Genomic DNA, 19597 nt, shown 5'->3' with positions numbered 1-19597 from the left:
ATGTGATGAACTGACTACAAACACACAGCACCGCTCAGGGGGGTGAAGGTAGAGAATTTAGGAGTAAAGTTAAGCTTGGGAAGAAGGGAGGTGGGGGGAAGATGTTTTAAGGTTTTTCATTAGCCTAATCTGATTTTGACTGGTAATAAATTAAATTAATTTCCCCGAGTCAAGTCTGTTTTGCTCATGACAGTAGCTGCTGAATGATCTCCCTGTCCTTCACCTCAACCCATGAGTGCATCATTGTATTTTTCTCCCCTTGTCCAGTTGAGGAGGAGTGATAGAGCAGTTTGGTGGGCACCTGGCATCCAGACAGAGTCAACCTGTCACACCTCTGCCTTGATTAAGCAGTACACATAAGAGGTGAAAATAAAACACTCAACTGATGGTGAAATTTTCTGAACTACGTATTTGAGAATATACACGCCCACCAACTAAATCATCCCACTATTATCAGAATAAAAACTCGAAGTAAGAATTAATATAAATAATGGAGTCTACTCCCATTAATCTTCAAGATGAATCTTAAAAACGCTAACTAACGTCATCAGATACCCACGATTCCACCCCAGGTCTTGGGCATTCAGATAGACGATACCAGCTCTACATACTGTAGCTGGTGTAGTAGCTCTTAAATGGTGTAGCTCAAATAGCAGCCACATTGATGGAGTCATAGGTACACGTTCATTGCTTGTAAGGGTCAGAACCTAGAAATCATCAGGAAATTTTGCATCAGAAGCAAGCTAAGATACATTGTCTAACAAGAATATGATCAAGGCAAGCATGGGTTTACTATAGACCCACAAAGGAGCAAGGGTTGCCTGCAAAACCATACACATACACTATTTCTTGAATGTAGCTAAACACACTTTATTTGAACATTGCTACAGTTTTTTACTTCAGAAACACAGATGAGGACAAATTCAAAAGGTTTTACTTGATCTTGTGTGAGTTTTCCACAGTTCCATTTATTCAAAAGATGACTAGCTTGCTTCATCAATGTGAGTTCTCCTGAAAGCTGCTAAAAGCAGGAGAGGCAAAGTCCCTCTCGATGTCAACAGAAATAAACAGAAAATGATCCAGAGCAGGATCCCAAAATTAGGTGCTCTGACACGTCCCTTGGAAAAGCCACTTTCTGTTCATTAGCTGAAGGCAGGCTATGTATCTAGCCCCAGGGAGACACCTCGCTGAGGAACCAGAGACCACGTCACTAGGTAGGTTTAAGTTCTTAAGACAGGAAAGCTTAAGAGGATGGACTAAACTAAAATCAACTTCCCAAGGTTACATTCAGATTTTAGATTTGGATATCATTGCATTATGGCATTTCGATAGCCAACAAAATTGGTTTAACTGTATAATTAATAAAAAGAGAACAAGAAGGCTGGGTACTACTGCTTAAAACTGAATTATTTAGATTTCCTAACACTAGCTTCCTAATTACAGTGATGCGAGAACTTCATGTATAGAATCTTGAGTCTGTTTTACTGAGAGGCTTCCCAAATACCAGCTCAAATAATCTTATGATTGACATCTTGAATTACATCCATTCATACACTAGGAGGCACAATCAACCTTGCAGTATACATAGGCTACTTTTAGTCATACAAAATAAGCAAGACACAATGTGTTACTCAGATGCTAAAATATTACTTAGCAATAGTGAAAACCAAAGAAATTATAAGAATGGAAGAAGAAAGGAACACACACTGAAAAACTATCTCCAGAAAAATAAAAGAAGAAGAAAATGTGAAAAAAGGCAGAAGGCTAGCCACTGTACTTGCTTCTGTGATGCTCACCTTGTTATCATCCATAACAGTGTTGGGTGACTCAGTTCACCTAGGATCTATATCTTCATCTAAAACTAACCATTTTGGTCCCTCATGGGTAATATTAGCTTGCTCTCTCAGAAGAGATGACAGGAGACCTGCAAATTATATTTCAATAGAATCTCATCACTTCAGTGCTTAAATAACAACACTGCACAGCAATTAAAACTTCAGAAGACTTAATGCATCACTAAAACAAGAAGTTTTTGTAGCATCAAAACCATACTTTTCTCCTTGGCTTGCTTATTAGGTGGTAATTCAAAGTAAAAGTCAAAAATATTTTCAGTGAACACCTGATACAGCAAAATGACTGCATTTTATGTAAAAATGACCTATTTCTGTTTTGATTACAGGAGAGTATGTCATTAGTCTTAATGATATGGGTGAGCTATGGGAGGTTTCATGGACCTGGGGTGAGAATAATTTGCCCTTTAAGGCAGTAGAATCGGCATCATTCAGGCTAGTACTCTTCTATCTACTAGTATCCTGCTCTGCCTCCAGTCTTTCCATCGCCACCAGTGCTCTGAACCCACATTTCATTTCACCAAAACACAGAAAAATGCAAGAATTTGGTCTCTAACACATCCCCTGAACTCTGGCACTGTTCATTTCTGATGGAGAACGATGTCTCCAGGAACAGGTCCCAGTAAGAACATGTGTGCTACTTCCCATCTTTCCATTCTCCTATTGCAGGGTGTATAAAAACCAAACAGCTCATCAGCTGCCAGAGCTTTTGGGTTTAGGTCATTCCAAACAGACTTTTGTTTCACGTTCATGTATGTGTGATGCAGAGCCTCCAGCACTTGAAAAGGAGGCACAGGCTGCATGTTAGTGTCACAATTTTGATAGAATAGGAATCTTCGACTTTCTTCCTGAACTGGGTCTTTGACTGCAAATCCCTGCACTCAGTCAACTGTTCACCTTGACTTAATCCTGCCTCTGTGCTAGTGTAGCCCCAAATTTCCATTAGGCCTAAGGACAGGAAAGGAGAATCCCATTCTGAAGTGGCTGTACTCTGCAGTCCATCTTCTCTAATAGAAAGTGCTGAATGGGAAGAAAATCTGCACAGCTGCCAACATTTAGTAGCAGAAATGGGCACGCATTATCTATTAGAAATATTTGTCCAGTGTCTTGGCAATATATTTCACAATTGCTGTCTAAAAGCCTAATTAAACCACCCTGCTTCTCCTTCCAGAACAAATATTACTTAGTCTATCTGTCAAACTGAATGCTCATTACTTGGTGCCATGATTAATTTTCCTTTGGGACATGCAAACAGCACTTAAAACGTAGAATTTACTTGTAACATTTAAGCTTGGCCATTGCACATCATGTGGCTGACTGGATGGCATGAACAGTGTGTTGTTACACTGCAGCCCAAGGCAAAGGCAACATGCACAATGTTTTCTGCAAGAACCATGGCAATTTGTTTACAATGTGAGACATAAATCATGCTGGGTAAGTAGGCAGGTACCTTACTCTCTCCAGTCCCCGCATTTCCAACGACAAACACAAAGTGATGCACTGCCACCAGCTCCTCCAGCTGAACAAACCACCAGAGAAGGGATACAGGGTGAACGCCTTTCCTTTCCTGTGGTCCTCTAAACAGACACAATTATTCACAAGAATTATGTCCCCGTCATGTTCCTATTTCCTTTAACAGGATAAATGGACTTACACCTTCTCAGCAGATTTGCTGTATCAAGCAACACCGTTTGTCTCCCAGAAAATAGGAAGATAATTGGCTTAAATTAATGAATGCAGTTACCTCAACAAGTGAGAACAAACCTTATTCTGTTTTACAGTCATATAGTCCAGGAGGATTGTGCCAGCCCAGGGATACAGAACAGTTATGACAATTTTGCCATCAATTTAGCAGCATGAATTCCACACTCAGAACAGCTGTGCAGCTATAATTCCATAAAGTACATAATCAGTCCACTAAAGTAATACTTTTATTCCAAATACGTAGGTCTGTGAGCTGCAGAATGGCAATACCTTGTTTGCTTATGGATTTCTGTGTTGGTGAAGAGCATCCACATTGATTTTTTGAAGTCCAATAGGAACAAGTCAATGTTCCTCAGTGCTCCCCTTCTGATACACCCAGTTAGCAGAAATCAAAATACTCTATTATGAACTATGCAAAGTTCATAATACCCCAAGGTATAGCTTATTGTCTTTCACCCTTCTGCCAGGATAATGGAACAAGATAGACTACAGCAGAAAATCCTTTATAAATCCTGAAGTAAGTCACATTTAATCAGCTTGGTTATTTCAGTTTCCAATAAACACTAATAAAGGAGAGGAATGCGCTACATTGTACAGCAGGTGTAGATGCTCCTTGAAGGAGGGTGGGAATGGACTTTCTTAGTAGTCCAAAGGAGCACACTTTTTATTTGGTCTGTATAATAACCAGTGTTTCGAAGTTTCACCTTTTCACCCTATCCATAATTCAAACTGAGGGTTTAAATTTAGTTTATAGACAATTCTTAAGCGTATGCATGCATACATACATGTACATGGACATTTTTAGTGTACAGCACAACCGGCATTATATCATACAAAACTACCAGAACACACAAAAAGGCACATATAACCAAGCATGTTCCAAATCCATACCTCCTTTTTTATAGGCTTTTGCTCCCGTACTCTTCTTTCCTCTCTATAAATAATCACCAACAATTAATTTGCTGCTGAGCACAAAATGCTTGGTGCTGTACACAAACAAACATATTTGTCAGTGTAGACAGATTTTTTTGGAACAGGACACATGTTTCTTTATGGGCATATTTATCATACTGAGGTGCATTACTGCTATGACAATATGCTTTGAAATACCGAGACACTGAGGACACCTTATCAATACCATGACATACTCGAAAATAACCTTCATGTCTAATACAACCCATTTGCAATTATTTTGATTGAAACTCTTAAGGGGAGTAATTAAAGGCAATGAATTCTTTTACTTTGAGAATAAAGCTCTCTTCAGGCTGCAAGAGAAGCTCCAGGGTAGATTGTTTAACCATCTGTTCAAATTGCAGGTTCCTCTTCCTCAGAGCATCCAGAGCTGGAAACAGGTCACTGATCAGGCCCATGAAAATTGGAATATCATCTGTGACTATGTTAGGCCAACTAAAGTCTCTTAAGGATTGCATAAGCACCTGGAAAAGGGTGGTAAACAACGCACTGCAAGAGCATTAAATCCTTCTCTTTTTAGGATTCTGTTTTTATTCCCAGGCAGAATACCAGAAACAGCTCCTGCTCTTATATGCTTTTAAGTGAAGAATCTACCTGATCCTCAGGTCTGTTACTGTCTCCTTGTTTCAGTGACCCAGCAGCTATCAAAACGTACTTGATAGCACGAGGTCCCCAGCTGTAATGGTCCTATGGAAACGTTTTGGCTATTCATGTTAGCACAGGAAATAAAACTCAGTGGTAGTATTTAAGAAGAAAACAATCAGTTTACACACAGAGTAAAATGACATCTTTTTAATCACTTATAGTCTTTTAGTGGTTTCAGGCCAGTGTTGGAAGTCTAGTACAGAAATAAAAAAAAAGGGGGGGGGGAGGTGAATATCCATTTAATTTTTAGTATTCCACTGCTTTGTTCTGTATTTTTAAATTATAACCTTTGTACCATACTGTTGTATACATTGTATACCATACTGTTGTATACCATACTGTTGAATACAACCATACTGTTGTATTCATTGCAACTATACCTCCATGATGAAACAAGGCAAGCAAAAAATTGCTGCGAAGCTTCTACTAATTTGACCTGCTGCTGGCAATACTTTTCTGTTTCCAAAAGAGAAGACTGGACAGACTATCAACATATTTTGCAAACAGCTCCAGCAGCAAAATTAAAGGAAAAAAGAAACAGCTTCTCAGCCTAAAGGAAAAGCCTATAAAGTTTTGGTAAGCGAAGGGCAGAGAAAAAGCCTGTATCTACCCCTAAGCCTTGCTAGTGAGAAGGCAGATAATGCAGAAGGCACAACTTTTTCATTACGCATAGGCTCTTTAATCCCTCTTCCTCTTTTTTCTGGGGCTGTCTAACATTCACCTCTTTCCCTTTCCTTCCTAGAATAGAAGTAGAAAGAAAAGGAGTTTGAAACATTTTGGAGATGTAAACAATTTGAACAACAGCAGCTTGTACGATTGAAGGAAACACCTCAACAGCCAATTTTGCCGTGGCTGAAGGGCTCAACATTTAAGGCTACATCTACACTTAGAGGTGTTCTTGCAGCTCATGCAGAGTGGAACCAGCTGCCACATGAACAGCTGGGTAAGTATGTGGATAATCAGCTCCCCTCTGACCTCTGTGTGGCTGCAGCCAAGAGTTACATGGCCACCATCTCCTTATGTTAGCATGCATCACATCACTCATGGTGGTCTCCTTCGTGTGCACACACTACCCATCTCTCAATTTCAAAACTCCATCTGGGGTTGTGACTACCCTACTGTCAGCACGCAAACTGGCTACCAGGCAGGTAGGGTTTCAGAACATTAGCTGCACCCACACCTAGGACTTCAATATAAATACAGCCTAGTTGGTGTTATTACTCAAACCAAAATTAAAAAACAAACAAACCCAAACTCGCACACACACAAACCACCACCAAAACACAACAGCAATAACAAAAAATCACAACTCCCCAATGACACCCCCTCAAAAAAAAAAGGGGGGGGGAAACAAAACCAGTAGCAAACCCATACGTTAACAAATGCAACTTTTAAAACATGTCACCATCACCTTCCATGATAGCGGCACTCCATAACTGTGAATCAAATACACAAAATATATTGCAAAGAAGAAAAAATAAAAAGCAATTTTCAACTTCAGAACAGTTCATCATCAGTAAGAAAAACTGCCATTTTTTTTGGAGGTACTGAAGATGCTGAGTGTCCACAATGAAAATGAGTCTCCACATTTTATAAATGTTACACCTAGCCAAAGATGTTAAACATGGAGATGGTTAGGAAAATAGAAAATATTAGGAACATACTGGGCTTAATGAGATTTTCTTAGATTTAGTTGAGACTTTTTTTTTTTTCCCAAATTTTTTGTTGGTTTGCTGTCTGATTGGCTGTTAAAGAGCAAACATCTTTATAGCAGCCTGTCATGTGGATTGTCCAGTATACAAAGACTTTAAGACACGCAGGCTATTCACCATGGCATGATAGGACCAGAAATCCTTTCCTTCACAGCATATGATCTGAAATCCCTGACAACCCTGTTCTGAAGCAGTTTTCATCAGCTGGGATCCTAAGCGTCACCAAAGGTATGTTGAGATCCCCAAAAGCCGCAACATTGGACCAATATTTTAAGAGTTCTCTGAACTGCTCTATGTTTTCTGTGGCAGCCCATAATTTTAATCAAAGGGGTTTTCCTCCCATTTCCATTAAAACAAATAATATAAAAAACCAAACCAAAACAAGAACATTCTAGCTTTTGCTTCAAATGTTAATATTGTGTATCACTGTTATTAATATTAAAATTAAAACCCGTACAAGTGATTTTTCTGAATTCAGAAAATGACTCCAGGACAAAGTAATCATTAGAGTTGATGAATCCCTGTTCTAGTAAAGCAGACAATATTGCTGTCTTAAGATGTACAACATTCAAATTCATTATCTCTAGAAATATTGCAAGAATGTGTCAGGAAAACTCCACGATATTTAAAGATAATTTTAAAATTACGCAGGCATGAAAATAAAGTTGCTTTTTCTTTCATAATGGCCCTGCTTGCTAGAGTTTATGGCTTAAGGCTAAAGGGTTCTCCAAGTTCTTATTTTACTAATAAAACTGAATATTAAGAATGTCTTGTGAAAAATGATTCAGCTGGAAATGAGTAAGCAGCATGCATACGGGGAAGAAATTATAAACTTTCCAAAGTCTTATAAATTGTAGATTTTTAAGATAACTGTTCTGAATATTAATTCTTCCTAGTATACTAATTAAACTTTTTAGCAATGCTTTCTTTCCATTTTCAAACAATCCTCCACTGTATTTACTAAAGAAAGCTTAAACAACATACATCCAATCAGAATACATTATTTGTTATTCATAATAATTCTTACTTCAAGGTTTTTCTCTTCTCCACCAGACGTTTTTATTTCTAATATAGATGCTACACAACAGCACAATGCCGTTCAGCCATCCCAGATACGAAGCAGTGATATACAATTACTTAAGGCAAAATTAATGCATTACAAATGTCCCAAGATCAGAGGAAAAGGGACTTTCTTCTAAATTCATATCTAACAATTTAATAAGGATGGACATGTGATTGAAAGTGTCTTCAAAATAAAAGATAAGGCTATATAGATAAGAGATACCTATTATTATACAATATCCAGCCACACTGTTTCCAAGTGACTATGTGTTAGTTAACACATATCAAACCAAAAAGCCCAAAGAAACCCTCACCTGTTTAGAAAGCAGTTCCCCGCAGAGAATATACAAGTTAATAAGCTTCCTGGCTAACAGGCGTGTATCAATAAACCCTTCTGCAACCAACGTCATTTCACAGATCAGTTCAATGTCAGGGACAGCCATTGCACAGGGTCTACAAAAGAAAACAAATCCCATAATTCAAATACAGAGATTTGTTATTTAAACACGGTAAGAATAAGTCACTTAAATCAAATGACTGTTGTGTGCAAACGTTTTTAAAGACAGAGCTGGAGAAAATCACAATTAAGAGTGTCAGTCAAAGCTAACAAGGACCTTACTTCAAAGCAAGAGGAGCTAATTAGGCACTGTTGATTGTCAGCATTCAGTAATGTTTCTGTACACAAAGGAGACAGTGGAGAAACGCAGGGCTGGGTGACAGGTACAACCCGGACCAGGCACAATCTGCAGCGGCGGCATCACCTGCCACCAGCAACTGCAGGACACGGTCAGCAGCTTTACAGGGTCTGGAAATCATGTGCAACACCCTGCCATTGCTAAAAATGACATTTTTTTTAAAGGACTTTGATTTTTTCAGGGTTTTAATTCTTTTACATGAGGTTATGGTTGCCTTTGGAGATCTCACTGTTTCTTTTTTAACCATGACCTTTAGTTCAAACTTTCAGAACAAACCTATGGCCATTTTAATGATATAAAGGAGAAAAAACTCCAGTTAAAAGTGTAACACAAAGCAATCACGCAAAGGCTAAACAATTTCCCCACTAGAAATCACTATTAAAGTTACATAGTAGCAGAGAAGAGACCTTGAATTTGGTTTTCATGCCAGCTGCAAACCAGCAAACTTATCCCTCAGAGCCCTTTTCTTAGTACTGACAAATACAAAGTTTTCTCTTTTTCCCAATTCATATTTACATATTACAAAATTAAGACCACGGCTTTAGTCCAGCAGTATATTTCTGACAGAAATCAATAATGTATAGTCTAGAAAAAGAGTAAGCATCTCTCTGTTAAACAATTTTTAAGTAAGCTATTCCCTCAGAAGCATTTATTTGTAAGCCCAAACAAGGGCTGCTATCTGCATTATGGTCAATTATAAAAAAATATACACTCTTCTACCTAAGGTAACCAACACCCTTCTTGCATTGAAAATAATAGCTTGCACAAGAAGTATCAGGCTAGTAGTATTTAATATACCTTCTCTCCCTCGTGAGATTTTATTAGGTGACAAATATGAGGACTTAATGCTTTACCAGTTACCTCCTAGCCTTTCCTGTGCCTTGCACAATGGATAAGAGCTATTACAGAAATCAGCTACAGCACTGAATTCCTGAGTCTCAAATGCAGCAGAGCACATTTCAATTCCAAAGGCTTTTACTTAGTTGTCACAGAAAAGAAAAGGTAACAGTTTAGAGCACATCAAGTAAAGCAATTATCTGACTTTATCTTTCAGTAGAGATGTTGCTAATTAGTATTATTTCATATTCCCTACTCTATTTTTCCCAAATTAAAAAAAAAAAAGGTAACAACAAAAATAATGAATGAATGACAAAAAAATATTCACATGAATTTTCTATGCTCTGGTAGTCCACTGAGAGATGAAACACTTGGTAGCAACAGCAATCCTTCCTCCTCTTTTTTCAAACACCACATCTAGCTGACTGTGGAGGACGTGGCTGCCAAGGCAGCTGACTGTCAAATGCAGAAAGAGTGGATGGGGTCCCTGTCACCTTGTCCTCCCCTGTGAGGTTCTGAATTGAGGGGCTGCCCAACAACATTCCCTTGGTGTGCACCCATCCTGCTTTGCCTTGAAGGGATCTGAGGTGTCAATTAATAAGAAAGCTTGGTAAAGCAACGGCTAAGTTGACAGTCTCTGCAGAAGCACATGAATTCAAAGCCTAACCTCCTCCTTGTAAACAGTTGTTACTTACCGCTTGTTACAAATGATTGTAATTTAGGCTCCAAGAACAAGAAAGCTAATTGCTGCTGCTGCCCAGTCCTGCCATCTCAAGCAGGATATTTGATTGGCAAGAGGATGTGATGTGCCTGAGCAAACAGCTTTCTAACTTTAGCAAACTTTGTGTCTTTCTGCAATTAAAGCATGAAGGAGTATGGTGTCAGGAATTCCATGGCTAAAGCAGAAATTAAAATCACACATCGAAATCTTGATGTACTTTTAATACAGAAGGAAGTAGTATCTGTGTTTCAGCTTGCTCACGGAAGCCACAGTGATGCCCAGTTCTGCCCTAAATTTCTGCCTTAAAAAAAAAAGAAAAAAAAAAAAACAAAGGGATTTACTGCTCAGAGAAGCAGATCCCAGATAACACGTCTCTACTTGTGCCTCCCCAGACAGCCTGGCAATGCCTTGCAGCTTGCCCCCATTGAACTTCAATATGTTGAGAAATGAAAACACAGATTTTTTTTTTTTTCCTGAAGTCTTGATTAAACCAGTGAAAAGTGTTAATGCAAGAGGAAGGATTTCAGATGACAATTCTTTTTTTTAAGCAAGCACCATGCCATTTAAGTCAAAGATCATTACCACATAGTTCAAAGTGCAGCTCCAACACTTTGAAAACTTTCTTCCTTGCAGCACTAGTTTTAAGATATAAAGAACAGTACTTCAAGAAAAAGATAATGGGCTGTCCTACAGTGTCCAAAAGCATATTAATTTTTTTGCTGTGCACAATACTTTTCGCAGCTTCTAGAACACACATCCAATATCTTACTAGGCAAGAGTATGCAGCTTTATTTTCAACGGGTAGTTACAAACCACCTATGAACACATGCATTCCTACACCCATGTAAGAGTGTAGGACACTAGACACTTCTCAAATGACCATTTTACCAGGTTAAGCCAGCTTAACCTATTTACCACAAAACAGCAAATACTCTTGCACATATTTAAGTACATTCCATGTGTTCACAGGTACCTTTAAAATTTTAAGTAGATTAAAAAAGGCAGACATACATTTAATTTCCCTTGTACTTACGGTGTGCAGGCAGGCACAATGTGAATACTGTTGGTTTTTTTTTTTCCCCACAGAAATGCTGAATCAAACCCAAATTGCACTTCACTGCAAACCAAAGCTGGTAACATTAGGTGAAATATGTTCTCTAAGTGTAGACTTGATATACTTGTATACCATAAAACTACACCATAGCATACTTGCCTGAACAGAGCTTTGAGATTTTTAGGTAGTTCTGTCCAACCTGCACAACCTGGGTTCATTGTAATAAACATTCCAATTGATTACTTCAATGTAATGTTTTCACCCAAGAGGAAAAATCTGTTATAACAAAGATGATGCTTGAAGAAATTTTACAGTTGGATTAGATGTAAACAACCGCATCATACAAAGCCAGCCATGAGGGGTCAGATGACAAAGGCGCTTCTCAGTCTCATACAACGGCCAAGGCAAATGCCTGAGAAGGTTTACTGGAGCTGAGCAAACAGAGAGAGGCATTTCCCTGACAGGCACCAGCTTTGAGTAATCTGTGCCTCCTCTGGCCAGCACTGAATTTGGAAGGGAAAGACTGGACTGTTAGAGCCACACAGAGTGCACATGGCTGAAGTATGCCTATAGGAGAAATTGTCTTTTAAAACATATAGAATAGATGAGACCGGCAGGGATGTGGGGAATTTGAAAGGGCCAAGAGGCAGCACTGAGTAAAGGAAGCAGAGGAAGGAGAACATGGTGTGGTGGAAACACAAGGTATGTCTCAAAAACACTGGGAAACCCTGGAACCCCCGAGACTTCTTCCAAGGCTGAAGCCCACCACACTTCTCACCCACATGAATCAATGATTTCACATGACAGGACTTGAACAAGACCAGAGTTTCAACAGCAAAGATGTTGGATTCCTGTTGGGCCAGGAGTTCCCTCACATTTATTGCTACATTTTGAAGAGAAAGTTTTTTGTTATTTTAGCGTCATATGTTATGCAGGTGATTTAATGTTACCATCTCCTCACTCACTGCATTTACAAAGGACCTGCATTTCAGAGGAACAACGGGAGAAGATTGTACTGATTCAGTATTTATAGACTGCACAGGACAATAAAGAAGCACCGCTAAAATACTTATTTTTCTTGTTCCTAATGGCATCAGGGGTAGTCTTTATTTGTACTGCCACCACCGACAGAACTTCTACTAAGATGCAATCGAATTCATCAAAGCATTCCCAGGCTCCTGTCTGGACCAAACCTTTATAGATATTCCCCATAGACTAAAATCAAAAGTGAAAGATTTAAGATCTTTTTCTTGAAAGCAACAATTTCCAATATACTTCATATGAAAAAAGAAACTAAATAACTGTATTCTATTTTCATACAGCTTAACAGAACATCTCACCTTGTAATCCATCTGCTCGAACAGCTGAAGACTTCCATCATCATACCAAGAGCACAGCTGAGATCTTTGGCGGTCTCTGTTTTACCTGTGCTGGCTGGTTCCACAGGAGCACAGCTCATTGTTAAGTGGAGAGACTGGGTTAGAGTAATCTAACACCTGAACACAAGAAAAGTGATTGTTAGCATTGCAAGCACCATCTGCAACATTGGGAAGTTTTTTTTCAAACCTTATGTTTCATGGGCGATTTATTATGAGTCAACATTGATTATAATTTAATGTCCTAAACACAAACGTACCTCTTCCATATTCATGTAAAACCATGATGTGGCACTACTTGGAAAATGCTTATTTTGGATATGAAAAACAACCACATCAACATTTTAAGCAAGAAGGAATATCCTATCAGTGGTCACACAGGACAGGAAACAGGAGGCTGTAGTTGCAGTTTTGTTTCTTTCAAAGATTTAAGTCCCAGAATTGTCCCCCTCAACTAAGGGTCGTAAGCATGAAGCCAGCCAGGATTCCTGAGTGCATATTTCTGCATCACCGATTTTGACAAGAAATTCTGTTTTGGAGCCAAAATATTGCCAGAAAAATTCTCCACTGTTCGCATGAAAAAAGTACTGGTTTGGAATTTACACACATACACACACACAAAATTCTTTTGCTGAAAACTCCTGATTTACCTTGGTATAGATCCACTCATATTCTTCTTCAGACTAGCCACTGAATATGCAAGAAATAGTTCAGTTATTTTAAAAGTAATGGACATTAAAATCATACCATTACTTCAGTATGCACACCCATATTGCATGCTCAAAGATGTTGTGCCTTAATAACCTTAGAAAATGCAAATGAGGTATGAAAGAATACTGAACTTCTAAGAAACATTTAACTTTTTATTCACTGAAACAGATAAAGTAGACACTGTTATTAGTAATAGTCACTACCTGTCAGTCAAGGGTATAATAACTAGCCAAGGGGTATTTCCCAAGTACTTATAAAAGCACTGAAACTGAGCATCGCAAATGTTGGCAAAACAGTGTTTCTGGCCGTCATCCCATCTATGGCGTAGCCGTGACACCCAAGCAAAAGCTGGGGAACTGGTGACCTGAAAAGCCATTGCAGAGCCATTATGCCAGGTAGGAGCTATTCAGATGACAGAAATGAGACCCATCACAAAGCCGAAGCTGTCATCAGTAGGTCTCACACCTCATTCCTAGCCACTTATGAATAACAACTAGTACAACCAATTATAAAGTATTAGACGCACCTCGAGGCACTTGTGCTTTTATACAGATGCAAGTGTAATATAAGATCTTTTTTAATAGAGCTATTACAGCAGAACACATTGCCACTTATTAAGCCAAGACCTCTCCTTACAAACGACGCAGTCTTTGCCTGGGAGTAGACATTAGTTTGACGAGAATGACTTTCATTTTACTCCTTGAGCCTTGTTCCTTCTTGCCTTAGTGCTATTCCAGAAACTCTTTTTATTCCTGAGGCTCAGGAGGTCAGAAGGAACATGAGAATTCTTTCCCGGTTCAATCCCCATCCACTGAAACCTTCTGTGCATTCAAACCAGCAACATGTGCCAGCCACCTTAGTTTTACCTGAACAAAGTTATACATAAAGCAAGCATTTTGGCTTAAATAAACACTCAAAATTGTAATTGTTTGCACTTATAAAGAGTCACCACAGGACAGGAGTGCCTTGTTCTGGACATGCACAGGTATGCCTCTAAAAGGAGAGCAAAACACACTGTGAACAAGTAAAGGCAGAATAAGTAGAGACATTCAAGAAAAATCCTCAGAATGCCCAGGGATCGTCTGCACTCAGGTTCGTGATCTGACATTTAAAGGAAATATCTTGCTGCTTACAGAAAACCTGCTAAAAATTAGAAGGGTTCCCAGCAGAAATCCAGAAGGCAGTAGCCTGTGAGAATGTGGGCATGGCACACAGCTCTGAAGCAGGCTGTCTTTGTGATTATACCTATTCCACCTCTACTGTCTCTGTCCACATGCAGATCCAGACTTGGCTAAAGCACTATTAATGCCTGTCAAAACCACTAGAACAGTGCATGTAAAATATAGCCAACCCAAACACACACCTTCTGAGCTATAAGGCTTGCTACTACATCTCTGGCATGAACATCTATGGTGCAAATGGTCCTCACCTGAGGAAAATTCTCCAAGGAACAGTAGCCAAGTAATAAGAGCATTTAGCTGAGTGACCTGAAAAGATTTAGGTAACCCTCTAAGACCAGATGGGTCCCAGTACCATATACCATTATTGCTACTAGACATTAGTTCTGCCTACATCATTAATTAAATCACCACAAAAACTGGCTTGTATGTACAAATTTACTCATATTAAACATGAGACACCATAAGAAATCCTGGTTTAAACAGACCTTTGAATGACCTCCAAAACAATGACAATCCACATCAGCACAAATACTTAAGATGGTCAGTTAGGCAGGATGAGAGGAATGGATGCATAAGAAAATGTGCAGGAGCCGAGTTGTCAATTTTCTGGTTACAATCTCTGTAGAGATATGCACAAGACTCTGCAAAAATTGTACTAATTGCGTGAGAACGTTTATTCACAAACTGTTTGAAAGTAGACCTGAGGAAAGATCAGTGACTCACATTTTAAAAATAGGCAAAGAAATGAAGATCATAAAATACTATATTAATTTATTATACAGAGTTATATAGTAGAAAGACCATATGGAATTTTTCAGGTTTCATATTAATAGGAAAGAAAAACATAAACAGCTACTGCATGTAATTCTAAGGAGGCAAATATAACTAACTTTAATAGAATGATATAGTTTATGGCATAGCTAGTGTAAGACAGAAATATGCTCGTACATGTTTCAAAACTCTGGCTTAAAAATGGGCAGCGAAATATTGAGGCCTAAACCACTATTTTTGTATTATTTTTATACAATATACAAAAAGAAAGTAATATTTTTATATAATATACAAACAGGAGGTAATAGTCCACGCAAAACAGTTTTGAGAATCACCGTCTAAGCACTAATAGATTTTGAAAACGTTTACAAAAATAAAACCAGAGGGTAATATCACTGGCAGTGTGCTGCCACCTGCAGAGATGTCCAGAGGATCTTTCCTAGTACATTCGTTTTACAGCAGAACTACTCGAAAGTCCCCACCACATGTTACGGCCAGTCAGGAAGCAGCAACAGCACGAGGCATCGCTCTGCTCTACTTGCAAAGTGATCACAGAATTATAACCTGACCAGATCACAGAGAGGTTCTTTGTGGATCTGTTTCTGCCTTTCACAGAAGCAAGCAGAGATTGTGGGAGGGTGGGTGATGAGGAAAAAAACCAATTTTTTTTAAAAAGGAACATAAAAAAACAACTCCAGGAGATGGATATATTTGGAACATATGTCACAACTTGCCACAGATACATTAGCCAGAATTTACTAAACAAACAAACAAAATTAACCCCCCCCCCACACCTCAAAAAAACCCCCAAACCAACCCAACAAAACCAAACCATGCTACTTATTTCAGCTTTCTATTTAATACCCATGAACTGGAAATTTGGCTAACACTTTATTGGACCTTTTTTATACATTTGTTTTTCAGTAGCCAAAAGTTCTGTATTTTAAACTGTACACTGTGTGAAAGTATTTCTTTTGTTTAAAGCTTGCTACCTAATAGCTTCAGGCAGTGCCTATTAGCTCTTGTACTATGCGAAACAGCAAACAAAGACCAATCTTTATCCAACTTCTCTATTCCAGGGGTCATTTTAGACACCTCTATCAGATTTACATTCCCCCTTTAAAGTCTCTTTCCTATGTAATATTTTCCTTTGGCAGATTTTCAAGGTTTTCGCAATTAGAAAGAATACTCATACCAGGACAGAAACACTCAAGAGAGGCTGGAGGTAAACAAGGGCAAAGCAAAAAATCAAACAGGAGAAGGAGCCCTTCTGAAGTGGGATCAAAACTAAGCAGAAGTAAACTGTTTGCTTTGATGCAAACAAAACCAACAGTTTTGGCTTCCTTACACAAATACATGGGTTTAATATTTGTGTGTGTACTGGTTGAGTACTCTGTTCTTGCCACACTGTTGTGGTTGATGTTTGGCAGTGTCTTTGTTTTTATCTTTCATCTCAGTTCAGAATAATCACACAGAAAAAAACCCAGTAGTTAAGATGTGATAAAAACATCCATGAGATACCAGTAACGGAAGCAAAAAGCATATTTCTTTTTTCAGTTGATGGTAACAGGAGTTTATTTACTACAGGATTAAAATTATTAAATATGCCACTCATTTCTTTTATGAGACCATTTTCACCCTGTACTTATTTTAACTGAATTAAACAAAAAGAAAATATTCATACCTGCTTCTTGTGGCAATCCTTCAGTGCTGATGCCAAGCCCTCTTCCAGCCTGCCAAATGCCATTTCTACATCCAAATCCCACCATTTCCACACCCGAAACCCATCAGATTTGTGAACCAGTAAGTGCAACCCGGGCAGGGGAGTCAAAACCTCACTGTTCAGTCTGCTTCTCTTCGTAGGCCAGTATCACTTCCATGAAACACACGCACCATTTTGTGTACAGTTTCCTCAAGGTGTTGCAACCAAGACTCTACTTTTTGAAGAAAAAAACCCAAACATGCATAAATTTATGCATGTAACATAAATGGTGTATTTTATACTAACAATATAAGAAGTTCATCTCATTAATCTTTACAAAGGATTTTCTTTACATCAACATGCTTTATAAACTTGAACTGAGAGTGGTTTTTTTGTTTGTTTGTTTGTTTCTTCTGTTTTCTCTCTTCTACTGCCTCTTCAGTAGGATTTAGTTCAGAGGAACCCTTCCCAGTTACTGAGATACCAGACATTTTATTTTACACATCCATTTGGCTTAAACACACAGACATAAAGTCTTAAAGCTCCAAATATGAAACTCTGAAGTTTTACTCCAGGACTGCAGAATGGAAAACACAGACAATACAGTCTTTCCTATGTCTCTGTGCACTCAAATGTAGCTGTATCTTGGAGAAACTAACTCTAAGAGGCAAGCTGCATATATTTACCCATTCAGTTTGAGGCCTCCCTGCTGAGACAATCAATCATTAGAACCACATGCAACATTGATTTTATGCAATGTGAATGCTTATTCATTCAGCACTGTTCTGAGAACAATAAGTTATTGTCTCAGAAGCTGCTGAACTGTTCTTTCTGACCTACCACTACCCAGTTAGCACACATACTGGCTGGCCAATTAGCAAATACGAGGCTCAAAAACAGCTAAAACCCCAGTTCAGCTGATAGGGGACATGGGAGAGAGCTGTAGGTCTGGAGAGGCATGTGCTAAAGGATAAGAGGGGAGGGAACCGAAAGTATAATGGAAGATGAAATAAAAGGACAAAGGAAGAGAGGAAGTATGAGAAATTCAACACTCAAACATAGGCTTCATCAGTTCAGTGGCTTTTAGTAATTTTTTTTTCTTTTTCGTTGCTTTTTAACACTTAAATCTCTACACTTCTTGCATTGGTCTTACAATTGTATTTCTCATTCTAATCGTTTCAGGTCATAGTACTTCAATTGATCTTAGCAAGTAATACGCACTGAATGTCCAGGTAATTAATCAACATTTCATTCTGAAGTTTTAAAGACAATTAAAAAAATTAAAATCATCTTTTCCATAACTGGATGCCAGTTGAAGAAATAATAAGGGTGCTTCTGATTTCCCTGGTGGCACAAACTGACATGGTGATGCTATCTGACTGTTGCGTGATCACTACACAGGAGGTTTTTATAGGAAAAGCTGGGGTTAATTACATTATTGTCAGTCATCAGAAGAATCTGAAGGACAAAGATAGCTCAATATAAAACTGGTAAGTCTTAAAATTGTTATTAATTATGGCTAGTGAATATTTCACAAGTTGTCAATTCAGATCTAAATGCCTTGTATAACTACACACCTCTCCAAAGACCGTGGAGTTTGAAGATGACTGTCTACACACCAATATGCTCTATGCCTGAAAACTAGAACAGAAGATTTGTTGGGTTGCTCTTCTTATATGTGGCACATAGCAATGAGTGGATGAAACAAGCCACCAAGATTTAGTTATGTAAAGAAGCTAATGAGACTCTGTTCAAGGATAGGGAACTGCTGGAGAGAGTCCAGCACAGGGCAACAAAGATGATGAAGGGAGTGGAGCATCTCCCTTATGAGGAAAGGCTGAGGGAGCTGGGTCTCTTTAGCTTGGAGAAGAGGAGACTGAGGGGTGACCTCATTAATGTTTATAAATATATAAAGGGTGAGTGTCACGAGGATGAAGCCAGGCTCCTCTCAGTGACAACCAATAATAGGACAAGGGGTAATGGGTTCAAGCTGGAACACAAGAGGTTCCACTTAAATTCGAGAAGAAACTTCTTCTCAGTGAGGGTGACGGAACACTGGAACAGGCTGCCCAGGGAGGTTGTGGAGTCTCCTTCTCTGGAGACATTCAAAACCCACCTGGACACCTTCCTGTGTAACCTCACCTAAGTGTTCCTGCTCTGGCAGGGGGATTGGACTAAATGATCTTTTGAGGTCCCTTCCAATCCCTAACATTCTGTGATTCTGTGATCATGTTTGAAAAGGCTCACCATCCAACTGTTTAAGCCTCACAAGCCCTTCATCCTCTTGGAGAATATCAGTTCTTCTGTTACATGTCACATGGCATCTAGAAAGGCTTTGCCTGAGACACACCAATAACTCTCGCACTCAAAAAATTAATGGCCACGGCTGGATAGTCACTGAGGCCAGGAGTATCATCTGGCATGTAGATAACATAGTATAAAGCTTGTGAAATACATCAAAGTGCCTGTGTTTTTATACAAATTGGTCTCAAGGTGTCAGAAGACCTAGCGGATTACTGTTTAAGGGAGGAAAACAGGAGAGCTACAAGACCCAAAACCATTCCTCGTACAGTGGTCAGCAGCTCAGTCAGAAACAGCCTGACA

General features: G+C 38.8%; 1 protein-coding gene across 1 annotated transcript in view; it reads right to left on the bottom strand.

Moving 5' to 3' along the window:
* The window catches only part of DNAH11 (dynein axonemal heavy chain 11), a 135374-nt gene that overhangs the window by 95665 nt on the left and 20112 nt on the right, over positions 1-19597 (bottom strand). Inside the window, 18 exon segments of the mRNA XM_065627906.1 lie at positions 556-707; positions 1797-1924; positions 2481-2529; positions 2531-2647; positions 3301-3377; positions 4795-4990; positions 5121-5213; positions 8260-8398; positions 11412-11528; positions 12322-12467; positions 12593-12612; positions 12615-12748; positions 13543-13703; positions 14703-14763; positions 14765-14826; positions 16976-17080; positions 17082-17175; positions 17177-17225. Coding sequence (XP_065483978.1) covers positions 556-707; positions 1797-1924; positions 2481-2529; positions 2531-2647; positions 3301-3377; positions 4795-4990; positions 5121-5213; positions 8260-8398; positions 11412-11528; positions 12322-12467; positions 12593-12612; positions 12615-12748; positions 13543-13703; positions 14703-14763; positions 14765-14826; positions 16976-17080; positions 17082-17175; positions 17177-17225 — 1900 coding nt within the window.

This window comes from Caloenas nicobarica, chromosome 2, assembly GCF_036013445.1.
Source record: "Caloenas nicobarica isolate bCalNic1 chromosome 2, bCalNic1.hap1, whole genome shotgun sequence".
NCBI classification, from domain to species: Eukaryota; Metazoa; Chordata; class Aves; order Columbiformes; family Columbidae; genus Caloenas; species Caloenas nicobarica.
Note: the sequence above shows the minus strand (reverse complement) of the source record. Positions and strands in the feature narration are given on the sequence as shown.